Raw genomic sequence first — 24,063 nt, 5'->3', positions numbered from 1 at the left:
TCTCTGGCAATATCACGAATGCTGTCTCCACTACACTGAATGTCAGGTGTCTCCCTGCTGGTTTTTATAGAGGAATGGGCCAGGAGCAGCTCCGGCTTCATCCACTCAGACAGGATGGCTGGTGCTCACTCCTTTGATCGGGTTCTGAGCATCGGTCCCAAAGATCATAGTTACGGAAGGAAGGCTGTTACCCAGTACCCTAAACATTTCTGGGTCTGCCAGCCCCAAGCCTGAAGCTCAGAGTGTTATCATTAGCTATATATCTATGCTCTGGGCTGTTAAAACCAACCCAAGGTCAAGGAGTGAAGACCCAAATTAGCAATACTTTATTTCAGCCTTTGTATAGGACAGAGGAGAATGTGCAGCCTAGGGTGTCGATGTGAGTAGATGCAGGATCTGACTTCACGCTAGGGCCTTTGCCCTATGCCCTGATGCTCTTAGGCACATCCTCCAAGCTCTCGGGGGCCAGGACTCCTGGACTAACCTTAACCTAGCCCACACACCACACCACGGAAGACCCGTTCTCTGCAAACGGAGGAGGAGAGAGGGGTTCGGGGGTGGTGGGGTCATGAGAGGAGAGGGCCATGTGTAGCCCCAGGCAGGGTAAAAGATAGAAGCCTTGCTCTCAAGCCTGTACAGCCAGGCATTCTCAGCACACCGCTGAACCTCGGTAAGCCTTGGTTCCAGGGGCAAGCATGCCCAACACTGTGGGCAGCATGGGGTGGCTAAGGAACAAAGGAGACAATGCCCATGAGAAAGGGGATGGTGCCCGTGGAGCCCTCTTACCTTGCGCCCTCTGACTGGATAGCTCAATCCCTGAAGCCTGCCTGTGTCATTGCATACTCAGTAGGCCGGCTCCTCATCCGACAGTGTGCTAAACAGAACCTACCTTGGGGGGGGGGGGAGGGGGGCAGGCAAGGACCAAGGGCGTGAAGAAATGCAGCCCAGGCCCAGAGCGTCTTTCCTGGACTCCACTCACTAGGCAATGGGACTGCAGACTCTCTGAACCACTACGGAGAGCCTAAGGGGTTGTCCCCTGAGCGCTAAGGTGAGCCAGTTACAGCAGTGGGGAAGAGCGATGATGCACCCTTCCTCTCCTGTCTGAGTATACTTGGGTGCCTGAAGACCTGGAAGTTTCACCCTCAGAACCCAGGCGACAGGGACTACCTGGCCAATCCCACTGCAAGGTAGACAAAAGCAAAAACTGTGGCCGGAGTCGGAACACCACTTCCACACCTCTCCCCAGCTATGGATGAATTAAAACTAGAAAACATCAAGGGACTTGCTAGGGTTCCCTAAGGGTGGGTGGCAGAGCCAGAGCCGTAATGGTGTTTAATGAGCACTTACTAAGTCCTTTGCCTGGCCTGCCTCATTTAATCCTCACATTCCTTTTCGGAGGCATCTCCTCACTCCCGGGAGGCCCCAAAGGCTTACTACACCTTGCCCTTGCTCCCCGCGCCAGCCAGCAGGGAAAGGCTGACAATAGAAGCCAATCCAAGCCGCCCCCACTGCACCACCCAGCCTCCTGCCGCCGGCTCACAGCCCAGCTTCCCGGTGCTGGGAATCCAGAAGGGACTCCACGACAGTGCACAGAGCCGTGCCAGATCTGACCCCGGACTTGAGCTGCCTCCCGAAGGACCCCCTTTGCGCCCCTTCCCCTGGGTTTCCTAGAGGAGGCGAGCGACGCCCGATCTCCCCACCACCCCCTGCGCGGACGGCCCGCCACCCCTCGCGCGGGTCCCGGCCCCCTTACAGCGCGTGGGCGGCGATCCAGCAGCAGGCGGCGCAGATCCACAGGCCGAAGGAGATGCAGACGCGGCGGCGGGCGAAGCAGCGGTCCAGGTAGTCCCAGTTCCAGAGCGGGGACGCGGCGCCAGCCCCCTCCTCCATGGCCCGGCCGAGCCTCCCGGGAGCCGACCCCCGGGGAAAGTTCCCGGACCGCACCGCTCCCCGGCCTCGCCTATTGTCGGGGGTCTGCGGGCCGCGGGCCGCCCCCTAGCGGTGGAGCCGCGCGCAGCCGCCGCACAAAGGAGGGCGCCGCCAGCACCCGGTCCCTTTGCGGGTTCACGAACCCCGGTTGCCAAGACAGACAATACTCTGGCGCTGCCAAGCGCTCGTAGGGGTGGGGTGGGGGACCCTCCCCCTCCCCTGCCCCCACCCCCCGAGGCGCGAGGTCACTGGTTAAAAAGGTGCAGCACAGAAGGGTGGGTGGGGGACGGAGCGGGCACAGATCGCCTCTGCTTTTCTTTCACTCTGCCGAAGCTGTCAAGGGCATGCATGCCTGGCACCACCCAGTCAGTCTCCCTAGACCCAGCCAGGGAGGGGTTAATTGAGGAACGTGCCGCTCCCATCCAGCCGCAGGGCCACACAATTAGGCAAATGAATGTTTTTTTTCTTCTTTAAAGCAAACCATTAGAATATTTTCAAGGTGTCTTTATGGGTTTCAATAAGTTTGTTCAAAGCACAGCACACTGTCACTTTACTGTTTATTTACTTTTGAGGCAGGGTTTTGCCTCGTGGACCAGGCTAGCCTGGAGCTCACTGCATAGCCTCCAGGTGGGCCTCCAACTCAAAGACCCCCTGCTTCAGCCTCCCCGGTGTTGGGATTACAGAACAGTCCACAGTAGTGACCACTGCTCGGACAAATGGGATGTCGCTGTGGTCTGAACATTCGTGTTCCCTCCAGTTCCATATATTGCAACTTAACCACAAAGCAGAGGTAGCGGTGGTGATGCAGGCCTTTAATCCCAGCGCTTGAGGCAGGAGGATCTCTGAATTCGAGGCCAGCAGAGTTCCAGGACAGTCAGTGGTACACAGAAACCCTCTCTGGTGCTGGTTCTATCCTCAGCCTCTCCGGGGAAGCCAGAGATCCTCTGCTCACTGACTTACTAAACTGGGAACCTCCACATGTCACCATCACACCAGCTTCAAGGTGGGGAAGCCATATGCTCTCAGTTTATACTTATACATCACTATTGTTTTTATTTCTGCTATGGAGACAGGATCTTTTGTAGCGCAGGTTAGCCTCCATGTGTTAAATAGTCAAGACGACCTTGAACTTTTGAGCTTTCTGTCTCCCAAGTGCTGGGATTACAGGCCTGCCACGTGATACCACATCCAGCTCTACGTCTGTTTTCCTCTGTATTACAGCTTTCCCTCAGGTTTCCTTAGCATACACCCCCCTCATGGCTGGACCAAATTAAACAATTTCAATTTAGTTATTGTGTGTGCGCGCACACACATAGGTATCAGGAGGAGAGTGACCCTGAGATGTGTGCTTGCATAGAACTGTAATCCAGACACTCAGGAGGCTGAGGCAGGAGGATCAAAGTCCCAGGCCAGTCTGGGCTATATAGTAAAAACTATGTCAGAGGGGAGTGAGAGAGAAATATGAATCATTCTGCTTGTAAAAAAAAAAAAAAAGCAGACCAGGCCAGTGACATGGCTCACTGGGTGAAAATGTTTGCTGCCAAGGATGAAGACCTGAGTTCAATCCCTGAGTTCCATCTGATGGAAGGAGAGACCTGACTGTGGTGGTGTGAATAGGAATGGCCCCCATAGACTCATGTGTTTAAGGGCTTGGCCCATAGAGAGTGGCACTGTTGGGAGGTGTGGCTTTGTTGGAGGAAGTGTGTCACTGTGGTGGTGGGTTTGGAGGTCTCCTATGCTCAAGCTACGCCCAGTGCGGCACTCAGTCTCCTGCTGCTGCCTGCGGATCAAGATGTAGAGCTCTCAGCTCCTTCTCCAGCACCATGTCTGCCTGTATGCTGCCTTGCTTCCCGCCATGACGATAACGGACTTAACCTCTGAACTGTAAGCCAGCCCAGTTAAATGTTTTCCTTTATAAGAGTTGCTGTGATCATGGTGTCTCTTCACAGCAATAGAAACCTTAACTAAAACACTGACCCCACAAGTTGTCCTCTGAGTTCCACACTTGTACTCACATTTGCACACACACGAACACACACACACACACACCCCTGTCAGCACATGGCTGTGGACCTGACACAGCATTGGGGACTTGGAGCAGAGAACAGAACCTCTCTGCACTCTTATGTGATCCTACTTAAAAGTGAGGTGATGGCTAGGTGGTGGTGAGGCACACCTTTAATCCCAGCACTCGGAAGGCAGAGGCAGGCAGATCTTTGTGAGTTCAAGGCCAGCCTGGTCTACAGAGTGAGTTCCAGGACAGCCAGGGCTACACAGAGAAATCCTGTCTTGAAAAACAAAACAAAACAAAACGAGGCAGCAGAGACACCTGCCTTAGTGTCCTGTGACACTAGAAATCCTACGGTTCAAGCAGTGACACATGCCAACGGTGGACGTTGACCCTCTTGTCATCCTAAGGAAGCTGGGTTCAAAGACAGCGAAGAAAAGTCAGCTAACGGCAGGGAGACCATGGCTCAGCTCTCGGTCCCTTCCCCTCCCCTGCCACCTTGGGCTACCTCTGTTCCTGCGTCCCCTACATGCTCATCTCCTGTCAAACTTCCCTACCAAGCTCAACTTTGACGTTTTTGAGCCAGGGTCTCACTATGTAGGCCGGGCTAGCCTGGAACTCGCTATGGAGATCAGGTTGGCCTTGAGCTCACAGACACTTGCCCGTCTCTGCCTCCCCAGTGCTGGGATTTAAGATGTGCATCCAAGCTTACTTTTTGCTTGGTTTTGAGACAAGGTTTTATTATGTAGCCCAGGCTGGCCTGCAACTCCGTACTCAGTGTAGCGTACCCTCTAATTCACAGTGATCTTCCTGCGTCAACACTGGGACTGTAGGTGTGGGCACCACACAGGGCTCTTCGGCGTGGCAGGACTCAGCTGTGGGTGGGTTTTGTAATTGTTCTCTGTGAGTGGGTTTTGGAATCGCTACGCATTTCTTTGTTGCGCAGGCTTTCTGTTTCTTCCAGATTCAACCTCAGTAGGTTGCAATTGTCCGGTTTATTTCCTCTGGGCTATCGGCTCTCATTCCTTAGATTCACGGGCTCCGCTATCTACTTGCTTTTTCCTGTTGTGTCTAATTGAACGGGCCCAAGCCAAACTCTTGGTTTTCCCTCCCAGAGTTCCAGGACTTGGTGTCAGCTGAGGCAGAAACACCACAGTGGTAGAACACAGGCCTCCGGTCTCACGCTTTTGGCCTGAGGTCCCAGCACAGCCCTGTAAAGGCCTTCTTAGAAACAAGGAGGGAATGGCTTCTTGAGAAAGTCAACAGTGGAGATCCTGGGGCTCTGAGGGGAGATGAGACGGTGACAGCCTGAAGCCAGGAGAGGGTCTGTGTCTGAGGAGAACACCTCTGGCTCATCCCTCCCTGGCTGCTCCTCCCAGAGTCCCAAAGCCGTAGCTTAGACCTTGCTTTTGGGCCACGGTCCAGACTCTGAAGAGAAAACCCACCAAGAGCCTGAGGCTCGGCTCCTGGGCAGTGGGCCACCTCGCTTCCCCCAGGCATTTCCTGCTGGCAGTGGCAGGGCAGGCGGGCGGCCTCAGGCATTGTCCTGCGGAGAAGGAAGGGCCGAGCCTGGGCCTCCCGCAGGAGCTTTCCTTTTGGTGAGGGCCCAAGGCTGAGGCACCCGGTTTCCTGCCAGCCTCTAACAAACTGCAGCCCGGACAGGAAGGGCTGTGGCTGTGAACAGCTACAAGGGCCAAAACAAAACAGCCCCACAGGTCTCCTCCTCGCTAGAGAGACGCCGGCGGCACTGACAGAAGCCTCTGGAAGCGACAGGTCTCCAATCCTTCTTCCTAGGTTGTCATTTTCCAGAGCCGGGGACTTGAACTTGCGATATTCCCGATATTCTCGCCTCAAGCTCCCAAGTGCTGGGAGGTCAGACGTGCACCACCACACCAGGATTTCTGGTGTAATTCTGTCTGCTTTTAAAGATGCTTCCTGAGTTCTTCTGGTAGTTTATATAACCTTTTACATTTCTCTCTCTCTGAAAAATCCTAATCTGTAGGAAAGGTAAAAGAACGGCAGCTAGCGTTGCCAGTCCTTAATATTCTGCCACATCTGCTCCCTCTCTCTCCCTCTAAACCACTTGAAATTTCAGTCATCATGACACTTCATCTCAGATTGTTGTCTCCAAGGACACACCTTTCTCTCTCATTTTTGAATATTCTATGGATTTAAGACTCGTCTTTTCTCTCTCTCTCTCTCCCTCCCTCCCTCTCTTCTTTCTTTTGAGACAGGGTTTTTCTGAGTAGCCTTGGCTGTCTTGGAATTCACTCTGTAGACCAGACTGGCCTCGAACTCACAGAGATCTGCCTGCCTCTGCCTCCCGAGTGCTGGGATTAAAGGCATGCGCCACCACTGCCCGGCTAAGACTCTTCTTTTAAAAGTTCAGTGCGAACACCTGTCGTTAAAGCGTGCGGGAGGCTGAGGCAGGACAATCACCACAAGCGTGAGGCCATCCTGGGCTACAGAGAGTATTCTAGCCACTTCCATCCCACACATATGGCAATGCCACCTGATATATAACCCACATGAAATTTTGCTCACTTGTTTTAATAATGCATGGTTTTCCTAGTACAAGATTCAGTAATTGAGTTGTGAGTTCTTTAGTCCAGGTCTCTTCTATTGTGTCCAAAGGCTGGACTGTATAATGGTTTCCTCATGGGCCTGGTGGTCAGACATGTTTGTGAGGACAGTCGGTGGCAGTCACTCCTGTCACACATATCAGTGCTGCCACTTACCCTGGTGTCGACTTTGATCTCTCCTTTAGGTGACATCAGCTATCTCTCCCCAACAAGTGTAATGTAGTCACTAAGTAAGTAACAGTTTAAAATCCCAAGAGGGGGGCTGGAGAGATGGCTCAGCAGTTAAGAGCACTGGCTGCTCTTCCAGAGGTCCTGAGTTCAATTCCCAGCATCCACATGGTGGCTTACAACCATCTGCAATAAAATCTGATACCCTCTTAAAAAAAATAATAAAATAAAATAAAATAAAATAAAATCCCAAGAGGGCCAGCAAGCTGGCTCAGTGGAGAAAGGCACTTGACACCCATCCTGATGATCTGAGTTCAAGCCCCATGTCCTACATGGTGGAAGGTGATAACTGACTGCCCCAAGTTGCCCTCTGACCTCCACATGTTCACCATGGTCTGTGTGTCCCCGCTCCACAATCACACTACTCCAGCTCCCCAGGAATCCTTGGTTTCGGCATCCACTGACAGACTGGCCTGGGATCTGTTTTTTTTTTTGCTGGTGATTGTGTCAATTTCGGTCTTAGGGTTCTATTGTTGTGAGTAGACACCATGACCACAGCAATGCTTATAAAGGGAAGCATTTAATTGAGGCTGGCTCACAGTTCAGAGGCTTAGTCCATTGTCATTGTGGTGGGAAGCCTGGTGACATGCAGGCAGACACGGTAATGGAGAGGAGCTGAGAGTTCTACATCTGGATCCACAGGCAGCAGGAAGAGAGAGTGATACTGGGCCTGGCTGGAGCTTCTGAAACCTCAAAGCCCACCCCCAGTGACACACTTCCTCTACAGGAGGGAATGGATACTTGGTACCATAAACCTGGTCGAAAGTACCCATGGCAGGGGAGGTCACTGAAATAGCATCGGACTGTTTTTTTCAATGTTTACTCCAGCCTTAACCAGAGAAGACTCCAGTGAAAGGTAGAAAATGCAGAGCCTCATGGCTGCACAAGGTGCTTCTCATAAGTGACAGATGAGTCCTCAGCCCTAAGCAAGGCATTTATATCATTCCCTATAAAGCTCAGGGAACATTGTGGGAGATGGGGAGGCTGTTCTCCTTCTGTAAGAGCCAGAAGACAAGGAGAAGGGCTTAAAAATGTCAGTTCTGGGCAAGACGCAGCCATTACATCCATGAACTCCCAGCACTTCAGGTGCCTCCACGGGATAGGCACAAGAATGGGCCCATCAACAGTCAGGTGTGGATGGACGAGCCTCGCCCTTCCACGGGATAGGCACAAGAATGGGCCCATCAACAGTCAGGTGTGGATGGACGGGCCCCGCCCTCCTTGCTAAACTGTTGCTACTGACGGATTCAGGGAGTGAGGGAGCCAGCCAGCACCTTCAGCTGTATAAACACTGAGCCAGCCAGGCTGCAAGGCACACTTCTAATCTACGGTCACATAGACTGGTAAGACTAAATAGGTCCCCAAACCAACCCAAGCCGGTTGATATAGATAGAAGAGAGATAAGAGAGGCAAGGAGACGTAATCAGAATGTGTTCTTTTCAAGTTTGAAGTTATTGACAACAACAACAACAACAACAACAGCAAACTAAGTTAATAGAAGAATGAGGGGAAAAACCTTCAAACAATGGTGCTCAGTTTGAGTCTTTAGGGACAGTTCAGCAGAGGAATAGCCAGAGAATACAAACAGGGGCCAATGCCATGTAAGGCCTGAAGTGTGCGGTCACCTTCCTTTTATCTCCCCCAAATGGCTTCCACATCTCTATCCCCTGACCACTAAGGACCAGGAAAATATAACTGCCATCCCAGTTCGGTCAGAGAGACAACAGCAACTTCTGGGAGTGAGTAAAAAGCTTTGGTTTTGTTTTGTGTTCTGAAGAACACTTTCCAAAAAATAACTCTCTACAACATTTCTCTCTTCAGTTGCTGCAGCCTTCAAACCAAGACGTCGACACTTGGCAATTCCAACTGTTGTTGAGAAGGGATCAACCGAGCGACCTGTGTCCGGGAAAGAACCACAGTATCTGGATTTGACCTTTAGAGATGCATACAAAGACCAGAGAAGAGCCAGCGTGGTGACGCACACCTGTAATCCCAGCACTTCAGCTCAGGGCAGGAGGAGCACATGGTTGGAGCCAGCCTGGGCTACAGACTGAGATCTTGTCTTCACAAAAATAAAAATGACTATAAAGGAGAAAGCACGGTGAACATAAGAGTCTGAGTGAGATTAGTAAAATAAAGAAGGCAAAGGATATAGTCTAGTCTCTCCAAATTCCTGATCTGCCTGTCCTCTGTCACTGTAAGAAATGACTCAAAAGCGATGTGATCACTGTTTCCCCTAGCATGGGAGCAGGGATAATACACAGAGCCCCTCTTAGGAGTTGCCCACACAGGCACCGGATACAGTCAGAAGAGAGGAGACATTCGGAGCCATACTTTGACTCACACACACACCCGGAGGCCAGTCACCAGCAACAGATTCTATTAGCAAATGAAATGCAGGTTTGCAAATATTTTCAGTTTAATGCCCCAGCCCACCCATGTTCCTCAATTAAACAAATGCAAAACACCTGGATGGCTCTTGCCACACTCAGAAATCAGGCGCTAGTTCTGATCTAAGAGTATTAGGGAGGGGAGGTCCCGCTCATCAGAGACACCTGGACAGAAATGGCTTTTCACTGAGAACTAACAGTCCCACCTACCTTACTGCGCCTCCCTGTGAGGGCCATAAGTCTGGAATATCCGGGCTCGTCTATACTACACAGCTTCAACATAAACAGGCTTATCTATACCACCCTGCGACATAAACATGATAAAACTTGGGAGAGGTAGATGCCATCCTTTTATTTCCTAGAGTCCCACAGATGAGAAAAAAAAAAAAAGTTAAATTCCTTGTGTATCTTCTAATGCTGAACAGATGACCCCCTCCCCGCCCCCCATCTGCTTCTGGATGCACATCCCACAAAAATGCAGAGTATTTCCTTCAAGTCAGGTCTGAGGACTACGCTGGAGGTGGTGGATTCAACAGAAATGTCCCCCAGAGGCTCATATCTTTGAGCACGTGGTCCCCAGTGGGTGGAACTGTTTGGGAAGGATTAGGAGGTACTGCCTCCTTGGAAAAGGCTTTGAGGTTTAAAAAGACTCATGCCATTCCCAAGGTGCTTTCTGCCTCTTATTTTCGGATAAAAGATGGGAGCTCTCAGCTGTTCCTGCTGCCATGCCTTTGCTCCGCCATCATGGACTCTGACCCTCTGAGACCATACGCCCAATCAAAGGCTTTCTTTTATAAGTTGCTTTGGTCATGGTGTTTGGTCACAGAGATAGAAAAATAACTAAGACACTGGCCAATAGCAGCCAGTGCTATATGTGGCTATTTATACCGAAGATACTTAAGTAAAATAAAAATTCAGTTCCTCCGCCATACTGGTCATACTTCAGGCGCTGAACAGTCACAATGGCTATAGCAACCTTGGCCAGTACAGGTCACAGAGTATATCCATTACAGCAGCAAGTTCAGGTGGACAGTGCTACATTTCACATTGGAAACCTGAGCCTGGACATGTACAATACTACAGAACAATGAGAACAAATGGTCTAGTTATCACACGTACTATGGATGACCCCCACAATGGTGGACTACAGAATTCAGACTCCCAAGAGCACATACTGTAGACTCTTTTGTCTCTACAATACAAAGGCAGAGGAAAGGTCAGAACAGAGAGGCTGCCACCTTGGCAAGTAGAAGCTAACAGGAAGCTGGGGTGCAGGTCAGGCTTAGAGCCATGATCAGGCTGCTTTTTATCTGTACACTGTGGCTTGTGCACTTTCTGTAGACATAGGAGAACATTCAAAATCCAGTTTAGGGGCTAGAGAGATGGTTCGCAGGTTAAGAGCACTGACTGCTCTTCTAGAGGACCAGGGTTCAATTCCCAGCGCCCACATGGCAGCTCACCTGTCTGTAACTCCGGTTCTAGGAGGTTTAGTGCCTCTTCTGGCCTCCAAGGGCACCAGGCACACAATTGGTGTACAGACATATTTGCAGGCATATTACTCACGCACATAAAATAAAGATAAATCTCAAAAAAATAGAAACTATCCGGTCTACCACGGACCACATTTTTCATGGGTATTGACATTTGCCTGTTGCATGTGCAAAATTGTCTCCCTTTATCCAGGGAGGGAACAGAAGGACACTCTTCCCTTCGAGTGTCTTCCATTCTTAACTGGAAAAACAACGCGCTGAACCCAACACGGGGCAAGTAGACATGGGGTAAGATTTTTGGATGATTTTCCTCTCTTCCAAACCAAACAAGAGAAAAATCCGTTAAAGCAATGTGTCCCTTAGAAGATTTCTGGCTTGTTGGAAATATTTCCAGTTTATCTCCCCCACCCCCTCAAAAAAGAAAACCAAACATATGTGGCTATTGGCTTCTTGGGAAGAACCTCGACTTCCTTCTAATTTCCTGAAAGTAAACAGAAGACAGATGCACAGCGGGTTACCATTCATAAAATATGCGAAAGTGATAGCAATGACTAATTCATAAAGCTAGACCATAAACCTCCACATGGACGGACATCAAAGCATCCGGCAAGGAAAACTTAACAAGAGACATTCAGAAGCAAAGGTCAAAAATGGGAATTCCCCTGTCAGGATGCCCTAGCTCAGGCGCCGCAGACTCCAGGCAAGGACTGCAGCTCAGTTTCCTTACTGTGGAGGAAGCCGAGAAAGGGGAGAGGTGATGGGAAAGAAGAGCCCCGCAGGGGGAATGAGATGCCTCCAGCTTGAGGGCAGCTGGGCGTGCTTCACTAGCATCTTCTGAAGGCCATACGGAATGAACCCACTGTGTGACGGGGAAGCTGAGGTACCAGCCCTCATCCTTACCAAATTCCATGGAGTTTATATGGAACAGGCAACCTGCCTACCACATAGATGAAATATAGATGAATGGTTGCCTAGGGCAAGGATCTAAGATATGTAGGGTTTTGGTTAGGGCTTTTATTACTATGATAAAACACCATGATCTAAAGCAACTTGGGGGAAGAAAGGGTTTGATTTGCTTACACTTCCACATCACAGCCCATCATTGAAAGAAGTCAGGGCAGGAACCTGGAGGCAGGAACTGAAGCAGAGGCCATGGAGGATGCTGCTTATTGGCTTGCTCGACCGGTTTTTTGTTTTTTTTTTTTTGTTTGTTTGTTTTTAATAGCACCCAAAACCACAGTCCAAGGATGGCACTGCCCACAGTAACCTGGTCCCTTCCACATCAATCATCAATCAAGAAAAGGCACCACAGGCTTGTGTAGTCTGGAGGGGGCATTTTCTCAATTGAGGCTCCCTCTTCCAAAATGACTGTAGTTGTTTGGTTGAGGTTACATAAAAATAGCCAGCACAAGTACACTGGGGGCTGATGGCTTCTTTGATTGGGCTCTTTATTGGGGATGGGAGGATAAAAATGTTCTAAAATTTACTATAGTGGCATGTGGGAGCCCGTTCTCGGGTTCCTCGTGGCTTTACCCAGCAGGTCCGCATAGAGGATGATTAGGACCACGGGCCTGAGTGCAGGTGTCTGAGATGGTCTGCACTTGGCTGTGCTGGGGGAGGAGGTCTTTTGCTCCACCCCTTGGCGTCTCTATAAAAACCCTGGGGCAGAGACAGTCGGGGCCCCGTTGGAAAAGGTTCCAGGCCCTCTCGAGGCTATCCTTTATTTCCTATCTGTTTATCTCCGCAAGATTGTCCACAATAAATCCTTCTATCTAATATTTCCTGCTGCTCACACTCAAGAAAACTCTGGGGAGCTGTGGGGTTGGTGGGTAAACACCCCACAGTGGCACAACTCTAGATATGTTAAACCCATGGGTTGTATGCTTTTTACCAGTAAACTGCATGGTGTGAGTTTTTTCTGTCCCTATATGCTGTGGGAAGTCTTTTGGTATGTTGTGAATATGTGTTGCTATGATTGGTTAATAAAGAACCTGCTCTGGCCTATGGCAAGTCAGATTATAGCCAGGCAGGAAGTCCAAGAGAGAGACAGGAAGAAGAAAGACAGAGGGGGAGGAGACCAGCCTGCCGCCCAAGGAGCAACAAGATGTCAGCAGACCAGTAATGCCACGGCCACATGGAAACATATAGATGAATAGAAATGGGTTAAGTTGGGGGCTGGAGAGATGGCTCAGAGGTTAAGAGCACTGGCTCTTCTTCTAGAGGTCCAGAGTTCAATTCCCAGCAACCACATGGTGGCTCAAAACCATCTACAATGAGATCTGGTGCCCTCTTCTGGCCTGCAGGCTGAACACTCACTGTATACATAATTAATAAATAAATCTTTAAAAAAAAAAAAAAAAGAAATGGGTTAAGTTATAAGAGCTAGCTAGCAAGAAAACTGACCCATAGGCCATACAGTTTGTAAACAATATAAGCCTTTGTGTGTTTACTTGGGGCCAAACGGCTGCAGGACGTGGGTGGGAGAAATTAGTCCTGGCCAGGCAGGGCTGGAGAAACTTCCCGCTACAACTCTAGGCTTTGTCCATCAGCATCAGTTTCTGTCTGTCCTTCAGCAGATGGCCCAGAGTTTTCATATTCTGACTCTTGTTCCCCTTCTAAACATCCAGGTGTGATGGCTTATGCATGTAATCCCAGCACTCAGGAGGCTGAGGCAGGAGAACTGGCATGAATTTGAGGCCAGGGCTTTACACAGCGAGCTCCAAGCCTGAACTATAGAGTAAGACTGTCCAAGAGGCATGTTCCTTTCAGCAGCAGGATACCATAACTGTGGTTTGGGCTCAAGTCTACTTCAGCTTTGAGATGAATTAACTTTTACCCATTACTGCTTTCTCTGAGATGGGGGTATGCTAAGCTACCTAGAATTTCTCACCCTCCTACCTCAGCCTTCTGAGTGCTGGGATTACAGGTAGATACCTATTTTTCACTTATTTCTGAGTAGCTGAGATGCCTTGAGCCTCTGATCCCTCCTGCCTCTGTGGGTGGATTCCAAGCATGAGCCATTATGCCCAGTCCTTCATTATTTAAAGGAAGAATGCAATCTACTTCACTGTTCATGTATATACACGGTTACCTTATTTTTTCCTACCTAGAATCCCGTTAGGACTTCAGGGTTCCATGAGATGCGGCTATAGCTAACTTCCATAGTTCTTGCTTCCTGTTTACAAGGCTTCCCAACTTTGGTTCCTTTGTTGTTGTTTATTTTATTTTATTTTTGTTTTGTTTTTTTACATCCCGACTGCAGTCTCCCCCACACCCTCCATCTCCTCCTCCTGTTTCTCTTCAGAAAAGGGCAGGTCTCCCATGGATATCACCCAGCCATGGTATATATAACAAGTAAGACTAGGTTCCTCCTCTTCTTTTAAGGCTGGATGAGGCAATCCAGTAGGAGGGAAGGGTCCCAAAAGCAAGCAACAGAGACAGCTCCTACTCCCACTGTTAGGAATCCCACAAGACCAAGCCATACAACTGTAGTAATAAATGCAGAGGGCCTAAGTCAGTCCCATGCAGGCTCCCTGGCTGGTGGTTCAGTCTCTGTGAGCTCCTGTGAGCCCAGGTTAGTTGGTTCTGTGGGGTTTCTTGTGGTGTCCTTGACACCACTGGCTCCCATAATCCTTCCTGCCCCAACGTTGGTTTCTTTATGGATTGTTTTCCTGCTAGAAGGTAGCTGACTGATAAATATTTGCTGAATGTAGTTTCATACTGGGTGTGGTGAGTCACACCTGTAAGCCTAGCTCTTAGTCTTCGGTGACGATTGCCTGAGTGTGAGGTATGTTCCAGGCACTTGACAGGGGCAGTGAGGGAATGAAGAAAGGACAGATACACAGACACACTGAAAAACTGAGTTGGGTGGATGGAGGCTGCTGATGGAGAGACCACAGCACCCTCGAAGCTCCTCCTGTTTGTTGTATAGAATTGAACAGAGAGGCAGGGTTTTTACACAGCTGAATCAGGAGGTGGGGTTTATGGTATAGAGCTGGACCAGGGAGACAGGGTTAGCTCGTGTCTGTAGGAGCAGTCTCTGGACTAGTAACTGTTCAGAGGGAGAAAGCTACTGTGGACATTTTCCACATCACCATCAACACCTACACACAGACCAGAAGGGAAACCTTTGCCATTTCCCCTTTGGGTGTGGCCTAGGGGTTGGGAAAGGCTTGGAGGTCCTTGACATGGCTGTAGCCATGTAAAGCACATGTTCACTCAGGATTCATTCACTTGGGGCTTTCTCTGCTTCCTAGAGGTGACCTTGAGTGGTGGTTTGAATGAGAACAGCTCCCATAGGCTCATATATTTGATTTTTTTTTTTTTTTTTTTTTTTTTTTTTTTTTTTTGGTTTTTCGAGACAGGGTTTCTCTGTGTAGTTTTGCGCCTTTCCTGGAACTCGCTTTGGAGACCAGGCTGGCCTCGAACTCACAGAGATCCGCCTGGCTCTGCCTCCCAAGTGCTGGGACTAAAGGCGTGCGCCACCACCGCCCGGCCAGGCTCATATATTTGAAAGCTTAGTCCCCAGTTGGTAGAACTGTTTGGAAAGGATTAGGTGTGGCCTTGTTGGAGGAGGTATGTCACTGGGCATGGGACTTGAGGTTTCTAAAGCCCACTCCATTCCCTGACAGCTCTCTCTGCCTGTGACCCATACCCATGTATGTGTGCCTGGTACCCATCAAGACCAGGAGAGGTCGTCGGATCCCCTGAAACTGGAGTTACAGATGGTTGTGAGCTGCCATATGGGTGCTGGGAACCAAACCTGTCCTAAGAAAGAACAACCAGTGCTCTTAACTGCTGAGCCATCTCTCTAGACCCTCCCCTAGTTATATTTTGGCAAATTCAAATGATTATAACATGAAATGTATGAATTAGTGGCAAATTAATTTAATAACTTTTCAAAACCAAAGTTAATATGCATTTGTATGTATGTTTACACACACATCCATCAGCCTTCTGCAGAAGGAGACTCCTGGGACACCACAACGACTATTATAGGCACGGTTGGCGCTTCCAAAGGCTGCCACGCTGTCTAGCCTTCTGGGTGCATTCTGCAGTGCCCGTGTCTGGGAAGCCCCACAGGCAGCAGTGGCGTTGGTTCATGTCCACCTGCTCGATGCAGACGTCACTTCGGTAGAGCAAGTTCACAGATCCAGGTGTCGGTAGAGCCTACGACTTTTCTCTTTTTTATTTCGGTTGCCATGTTTTTTCCAGGGCTTCCCAGCCACGTTCTCAGCGCTCACAGCAGCTGCGCTCAGCAGGCCACTCCCGGGCTTGTAGCCCATCACAGCCCGCACCCCTTTGGTCAGCGCTCTGACGTTCTCCTGAGAGGAAACACAGGAGACATGAACAGGCTTCTCAGGACAGGAGCAACTCACTCAGCACACGGGTCTCCTCGGACCCAGGATCACTCCCTACCCCTCATCCGAGGCTCCCCAGCACCCTCTCTTAGCTCACCTCTTTCCAGGCTTCCTTGTCTACTGTTCAGTCAGCAGCTTCCAATGTTATCTAAAACCATCCAAAACTCCATAATTCAAATTTCCTGGGCATTCCTATTTTTTTCTTCATGAGTCAGGGTCTTACTGTGTAGCCCCAGCAAATCTGGAGTTCCCAATTCTCTGTCTTTGGAGTGCAAGGATTATAGGTATATACCATCACATAGAGCCTGACTCTCCATGGATGTCAGATTCAGGCTGCTTCAGCATACATTAGACACTGATGCTCGAGACATATTCAGTTTGTTTAGTAACATGAATAAAAATTATAAAGTAACATCCATGACTGTCACATGCAATAAAATTAATATTTTATAATAAAGTACTGGGGTGAAGGTTTAGATATGGACATTAAGTTAAGTTAAGGTGACACTTTCAACTTTCTTCTTTTTTTCTTTTTATTGAAAATAATTTTTTTCTCACATAATGCCACTTTCAGCTTTCTCATGCAATGCCTTGAAATCTCTGCAAGCATTGAAAAATTAAATTGAGCCAGCCTTTAATCCCAGCACTCAGGAGGCAAAGCCAGGTGGATCTCTGAGTTCGAGGCCAGCCTGGTCTACAGAACAAGATCCAGGACAGGCACCAAAACTACACAGAGAAACCTTGTTTCAAAAACAAAACAAAACAAAACAAAAACAAACAAACAAACAAACAAAAATTAAACTGAATGTTCTGTACGACAAATGTGGCATTGGGAACCAAACCCAGGTTCCCTGCAAGAGCAGCATGTGTTCTTAGCCACTGAGCCTCTCTCCAGCCCCCAATTAAGAATATTGAAAACGTGTATTAAACACAACAAAAATGACTTAACGCTTGTACATAAACCTGACATTGAAAAAAAATGCTACCAGCCATTGTGTGTGGTGGTTCACGCCTTTAATCCCAACATTTGAAAGGCAAGGGCAGGAGGATCTCTGTGAGTTCGAGGCCAGCCTGGTCTACAGAGTGAGTTCCAAGACAACCTTACTGTTATACAAGGCTGTTACACAGAGAAATTTTGTCTTGAAGAAACAAAAACAATAACAACAAAAACCAACTAACCAAACACAAAAAGAAAATGCTACCAGCTATGACGAAGCAATTCAAGTTACTAATATTGATTCACTTATTTTTTTATGTCCATGTATGCATATTTGTCGAAGTGAGAAGATGTGTATGTGTGGATGTAGGAGCTGAATGCAAGTACTGGGATCACAGATGTGCACCACCACACCTTGTTTGGAGTGTATACAGATGTCTTCAGCATGAGGAGACAGGAGGATCAAGAGTTCAAGAACATCCTTAGCTACAGAGTTCAAGGTCAGTGTGGTTACATAAGACCTTGTTTCATCCCCTTCAAAACACACACACACACACACACACACACACACACACACACACACACACACGTGTGCACAAAGCAACAACAAAAATCTCTTACAACTCATTTCTGTACAGGAAATGCACAGGTACCTGTGAGTCTGCGAAATGCTGCTGTTCATCACGAAGTGCCAGGGTTAAAAAAAAAGGCTGAACCAGAGACTACTTCAGATGCTGAAGCAGCACCAGCAAATGGGAAGCACTGGAGCAGATGTGGAGCCATGACACCCCCAGTGCTGCTGGCGAGCATGCCCAACAGCACAGCCATCTCTGGACAGGCTGGCTGCACCTCACAGGCTAAAAGCACAGCTTTCCAAATGACGGAAGCATTCCAGTCCTGCAGTGCTCACTCACGAATGTGAAAACACACGCTACACAAACAGATGCACGCACACCTAGCAACCTAATCCTATTAGCCAAAACTGTGAGAATACCCCAAATGTCTATCAACTAGTAAATGGAAAAAGAACTATGGCACTTCTTTACAGTAACCTATTTGTCATAAACAGGAATGATGTGTGGACACACGCTCTGACACAGGTGGACCTTGGAACAGCTAAGTGAAGAACAGAAGACCACACAGCATGACTACTCCTGTGAAATGCCCAGAGTAGACCACCCCACACACAGAGAAAAAGCAGGTTAGTGGCTGGCAGAGGAGAAGGGGAGAGAGGGAAAGTGAGTGGCTGTCAGTGGTATGGGGTTTCTTTTTAGAGTGATAAAATTCTAAAATTGGTTGTGGTATTGGCTGCACAGCTGTGGCTATAATAGAAACCACTGCACACTTCCAATCTGTGTGTGGAGCCAGGCTTGATGATGCACAGCTGTAATCTCAGCACTAGGGAAGCTAAGGTCAGCTTGAGGCACAAAGCAAGATCCAAGACCAAAAAAGTGGGGCTGGGGAAAGAGCTCAGGGGGGCACCTGTTGCAGAGGACCCAGTTCAGTCTCAGCACCCACATGGTAGCTCACCTCCACCTGCAGGGGAACTGATGTCCTCATCTGACTTCCAGACACACACGATGCAGGTAAAACACTCATTTCCATATGTAACAAAGTGTGCTGTGTGAACTTACAGTGTCCATGAGCCTCGTGCTGTGGGTGCTGGGAATCAGACTCAGGTTCTCTGAAGAGCAGCAGTGCTTTTAACCACTGAGCCACCCTTCAGTCCACTAGATGTTTAAATAGTAAATATTTGGATTTTTAAATGTATTGGATGAGAAAAAACACAGGCTCTTCTTACACTTACCTGATGGAAAAAGGCTTTGTCAACTCCATTTTCAATCTGTTTGGCTTTTTTGTTTCTGCCCGGCTGGAGTTGTATTTCTTCAGCTTTTGTTTTGATCTCTAAGAGTTGCTGATGTTGATTCTGGAACGTCACAGGATCTCTTCCAGGAGGAGGGTGGCAGTACAGTAGTTTACCCTACAGAGACAACAGCACACCGTGACCGCGTTACCCCCAGGAGGGCAAAGGTCCTCAAGGCAAGTGTGAGGCAGGCAGAGGCTGAAGGAGCTTTCTGTGTTTCAGTCTGCAGCAACTCCGGAGTCCTACTCTGACAGCAGCTCCTCCCAGGGCCCTTCTCTGTGACCGTTCACTGCACTTCATTTCTAAGTAGTGTTCAGTGTTCTTTTACATCAGGACACACGCATGGGAACGTCAGGTTGGAGTCTAAAATCCTATCATTTCTGGGGCCTGGGCCTGGGCTCAGTGGTAGAGCAGCTGTCCAGCATGTGTGAGGCCCAAAGGTCAAGTCCTAGCACCACTAGAAACACGCCACCTGCCTTCAGTCCTTCTCAATGGAAACACCTCCCAACAGGCTGCCCTGAGCTAGAACACATGGGAAGGGAAGCTTGCTTCCTCAAGGGAGACAGGAACGCTTACTTTGACATAGTCCTTCAGGATGTAACGTGCAGATCGAGGCTGGTCTGGCTGTCCATGTGCTGTCATGAATCCACGCATGCCTGTGAGAGAAACCAACCGTGGGAAAGCTCAGTTAGGAGTCGGCACCACAGCAGGAAGGCTGAGGTAATGTGCATCGGGTCCCTTCCCACAGCCCTGTGAGAAATTAATTTCTTCTCACCGTGTAACATATTTTATCATCAACGACACTTGCTAACGCAGAGGGGCCTCTGCAGCTTATCTAGTATCTAATCACTTAGCACTGACAGACACGTCCAATTTCTCACAATTAGTTACTCCTTCTATCCCTGATCTTGGGCATTTACTCAGGGAGGCTACCTGCAGGAGAATACCATCTGCAAAACAAAAGGCAACCCAGGCAAACGTCCTAACTTAATAACTACACGTGCTTTTCAGCTTCCCAGACACACCAGGAAGCCTGCTCTAATTCTCACGTCACGAGTGGCAAGGTGAGAACACAGCTCTTTTGGCAGAAGTGCTGGGTTCAAAACTCAGCCCTGCACATACTAGCTATGCAGCCTTTTCAATTTAGGAGAAAAGAGTCAGCATCCTAATTCCTATCATACACACAAAAACCTAAATGCTGGTCTGGAGAGATGGCTCAGTGGTCAAGGGCATGCACTGCTCTTGCAGAGGACCCAAGCGCAGGCCTCAGTCCCATGCCCAGTGTCTCACAGTGTCTGTAATCCCAGCTCCAGGGAATCCAACCTCACTCTTGACCTTTTAGGGGGACTGCATTCATGTGCACAGACTCCTACAGAGACACGAGCGCCCCTCCCCGAAGAGGACCCAGTTCAATCCTCAGCACCCACATGGTGGCTGACAACTGTCTGTAACTCCAGTCCCAGAGCATCCACTGCCTCCTCAGACACCAGGCACACACACACTGCACAGACATACATGTAGGCAAAGTAGTCATACACAGAAAATAAAATTCTAAAAAAATCTTTAAAAAAAGACAGACAGGCAGACAGACAGACAAAGTAGCTGAGTGTTGTGGCACACATCTTAAATCCCAGCACTCAGGCGGCAAAGGCAGGCGATCCATGAGTTCCAGGTTGGCCAGGGTTACACGGTGAGACTACCTCACACAGACAAAATCAAAGAAATACCAAGTGGGCACAGCAGTAAAGAGTGTGTGCTGCTACTACAGAGGACTCAAGGGAGCCAAGTTCGATTCCCAGCACCCGTTCTGAGTGGCTCCAATGCCTCTGACCATCACGGGCACCAGCACTCACGTACACATAACCTCATACATACACATACGTTAAAATAATACATCTTAAAAAGAAACACAGTAAAATTAGAGGAACTTGGCAATGCCTTTAAAATTCACGGCCAGAGGCTTTCATCTACACAGAGCTCTGTGTGGGCAGTGGTCTGAGCAACCATACACATGTGGTCATCTGTTCTTACAAACAGAAGTACTGACTTGATCTGGAGTATGAGATGAAAAGTAGTGGTACTTATGTCATTAGAATGAAACGGGGGATGCCTAGTGACCTGCTCCAGACTTCTATGAACACTCTGCCCATGATATGTAATCACAGACAACTCACATCCATAAGCCGTCAACAGCTCTTCTGAGGTTGGAGGTCGGTAGGGGTCTTCGTCTTCTCCAGGCTTTATAATGTTAATACCATAGGTAGCTTCCAAAACATGGCGTGGGATATTCTGGCAAACGTAAACTTGTCAAGGAATCTACTCTTGAACTGACTCTATGCTCCTACATCTATTTTGCTGCTTCTGACACATGGTCACCCTCTAAGCAGAGTACAGTTACTTATGCACTTAAACAGTCTTACACACCAATGATCACCTTAAATGCATTCTTTAAAATAACAAGGCTGGGTGGTTATTTAACCCCATCAATCAGGAGGCAGAGGCAGGTGGATCTCTGTGAGTTCAAGGCCCGCCTGGTCTACAAAGGGAGCTCCAGGACACCAGAGCTACATAGAGAAACCCTGTCTCTAAATACAACAAAAACAAAATATCTCTGGGTCTAGAAAGATGGCTCAGGGGTTAAGAACACTTGCCTCTCTTGCAGAGGACCAGGGCTCCATTCCCAGCACCTACAAAGCAGCTCACAACTGTCTGTAACTCCAGTTTCAAGGGATCCAATGCTCTCACCTGACCTTCAAGGGTACTAGGCATACAAGAGGTACACAGACATACATGCAGGCAAACACAAACATAAAATAATAAATATTAAAAAAATATCTCTGAAACAGACCTTAACACTTTGAGGAACAATATTGTAAACAAACTCTAACTTTGAGAGACTATCTAACGGAGATGCAAAGGATCATGTCTTTGTTTCTAACGCCTACAAGTAAGTTGGACTAAGGCAATGTCCCCCAATCCAGACTGGCACTGAAACAGGAAGGATATTAGTGATACGGGGGGAACGTGATCTCTCATCTGGTCGATCGGGAGGATCCCATTGCAAATCATCTCTGCTTTGGTAGACACAAAGGATGGCATCACCAGGCCCGGGCAGTCACACAGGCAGAGGCCAGGCTCCACATACAGAGTCTGAAAGACATGTGACAGGTTGTGATGGGCACATGGCAAGTGGGAGGGAAAAGGAGTATCGCTGTGGCAAAGAACTCTGAAATACCTGGAAATGTTTGGTGTGGCCAGGTGTGGCAGACACAGACACTTTCTTGTTGCCCATGATAGTGTTGATGGTTGAGCTCTTACCAACATTAGGGTAGCCCACCTAGAAAAGAACTGGAGGTTACCTGAGTGGTAGAAACGCTAGCCTGGCTGCTCGGAAAGCTGATTTAACAGGCGGTCTGTATGTCTGTTCCCTTTCTGTTCTTGGCTTCATCTATTCAGACTCGTCTCGGACACATGATGCAGCTGTATGAATTTTGTCTCTACGGACTTTGCTGTCACCCCTACAATAAGCCTCATCCCCTCTGCCAGCCCCACAATGTTCCATTTATAGGTATTTCACTGTTTCCACCAGATCTTTTACAAGGGGTGAAGCTGAGCTCAGATAAACAGTAATCACAACTTTCGAACATCTAAAAACGTCAGCGCTTTTTAGGTCAGGGCCCAGGGAAAGGTGGCAGGAGATGTAGAGTTGTTTGTAGAGCAGTAAGTTCAGGTACTCTCAGGAGGATACCCCAAGTTAGGAATTCAGAAAGCAGTGAAGGCTACTTTATTTCTAGAACTCAAAGACACATGGAGAAAAACTGGGCTTGCTGATACACATGGAAATGAATTTTTGGCACAGAGAATAGAGCCTTAAATCTCAGAGGAATTAAGGAACTTTGTGTTCAGGTTAGTTCTACTGTGGAATTAGGAATTACACTATGCCTGCCTGACCCCATAGGCAGGGCTTTAGGCTTTAGCCAATACCCACTGTAAACATCATTTACTCCATCTTTTTTCGTTTTTTTTTTTGGCTTTTCGAGACAGGGTTTCTCTGTAGCTTTGGAGCCTGTCCTGGATCTCACTCTGTAGACCAGGCTGGCCTCAAACTCACAGAGATCCGCCTGGCTCTGCCTCCCAAGTGCTGGGATTAAAGGCGTGCGCCACCACCGCCGCCGGGCTTACTCCATCGTTTTTTAAATAAGACTTTAGTTTTATTTACGTATAAGGATGTTTTGCCTTCATTTATGTGTGCACCACATGCAGGCAATGCCTGGGGGCCGGAAAGGGTGTCAGATCCCTTGGAATTGGAATAGTGACAGCTGGGAGCTGCCATGTGGGTCCTCTGCAAAAGCAGGTCTCAGCTGCTGAGTCTTCTCTTCAGACTCTACATTTTTTGTTTGTTTTGTTTTTCGAGACAGGGTTTCTCTGTGTAGTTTTGGTGCCTGTCCTAGATCACGCTCTGAAGACCAGGCTGGCCTCGAACTCACAGAGATCTGCCTGGCTCTGCCTCCCGAGTGCTGGGATTAAAGGCGTGTGCCGCCGCCGCCACCACTGCCCAGCTGAGACCCTACATTTTAAGTAGACCTCCTGTTCTATTGTAGGTGGTGGGACACAGGAGAGAGAGAGAGAGGCTGAACACAGTTAGGATTAGTTACCCTAACTACCTGAAGAGCTGACAGGCTACCCCTGCTGCGACCGCCTGCCTTCCACTGTGTTGTTCCTGGAAAGATCTTTACTACAGATGCCTTCTCTAACCCCTTACTTGTCTTTAGCTAAGGATGGGCCCCCTAGAGCCACGCTGTAGCCCACAGCCATGCTGTATCCTTGGGGTGTGGGCAGTTCCACAGCCACCTTTAGAATTAGACACTAGAGCTGGGATGCCATTTTGTTATGTTTATGCAATGACTGTATCTGTCACGGTTTTGGCCAGGACTGAGATTCTCCCTAAGGGCATGTGAAACAGTGTAAGCTGGTCACAGGATGTCAACAGAACACCGCACTGAAGTCTGGCAGCAACACCAAAGACTTTCTTCTTCTCATCTCTCAGTAACTGACGTGACAAGGAACTGAACTGGAAGACCATTGGACACATTTCATATAAACATGTATGTAAACTATACAAACCCAGAGATCTTTCCTTTGAGTTGGACCCCGCCCCTCACACTGCCTCCACCCATGATGCCAGAGGGCACCAAGAAGGAAGCACGTTCTCTAGGACGTCAGCAGCCTGACTATCGGGGGCATGCGTAGCTATGGAGGGACAGGACTGAAGACT

At 48.7% G+C, this 24,063-nt stretch overlaps 2 protein-coding genes across 3 annotated transcripts in view; both read right to left on the bottom strand.

Annotated features, from left to right (window-relative positions):
* Tmem44 (transmembrane protein 44) overlaps positions 1–1,955 on the bottom strand; it is a 33,607-nt gene extending 31,652 nt beyond the window's left edge. For both annotated transcript variants that reach the window (XM_059277139.1, XM_059277140.1), the window contains exon 1: positions 1,754–1,955. In XM_059277139.1, the coding sequence (XP_059133122.1) occupies positions 1,754–1,890 (137 nt within the window). In that variant the 5' untranslated portion in view covers positions 1,891–1,955. The remainder of the gene's footprint in view (positions 1–1,753) is intronic.
* Positions 1,956–15,498: 13,543 nt separating this feature from the next.
* The window catches only part of Lsg1 (large 60S subunit nuclear export GTPase 1), a 28,933-nt gene continuing 20,368 nt past the window's right edge, over positions 15,499–24,063 (bottom strand). The window contains exons 9-14 of the mRNA XM_059277182.1: positions 22,024–22,125; positions 21,795–21,938; positions 20,963–21,086; positions 19,365–19,444; positions 18,732–18,905; positions 15,499–15,951 (exon numbers count right to left, since the gene is read on the bottom strand). Of these exons, the coding sequence (XP_059133165.1) occupies positions 15,772–15,951; positions 18,732–18,905; positions 19,365–19,444; positions 20,963–21,086; positions 21,795–21,938; positions 22,024–22,125 (804 nt within the window). The 3' untranslated portion in view covers positions 15,499–15,771. The remainder of the gene's footprint in view (positions 15,952–18,731; positions 18,906–19,364; positions 19,445–20,962; positions 21,087–21,794; positions 21,939–22,023; positions 22,126–24,063) is intronic.

Source organism: Peromyscus eremicus, chromosome 12 (genome assembly GCF_949786415.1).
Source record: "Peromyscus eremicus chromosome 12, PerEre_H2_v1, whole genome shotgun sequence".
NCBI lineage: Eukaryota > Metazoa > Chordata > Mammalia > Rodentia > Cricetidae > Peromyscus > Peromyscus eremicus.
Note: the sequence above shows the minus strand (reverse complement) of the source record. Positions and strands in the feature narration are given on the sequence as shown.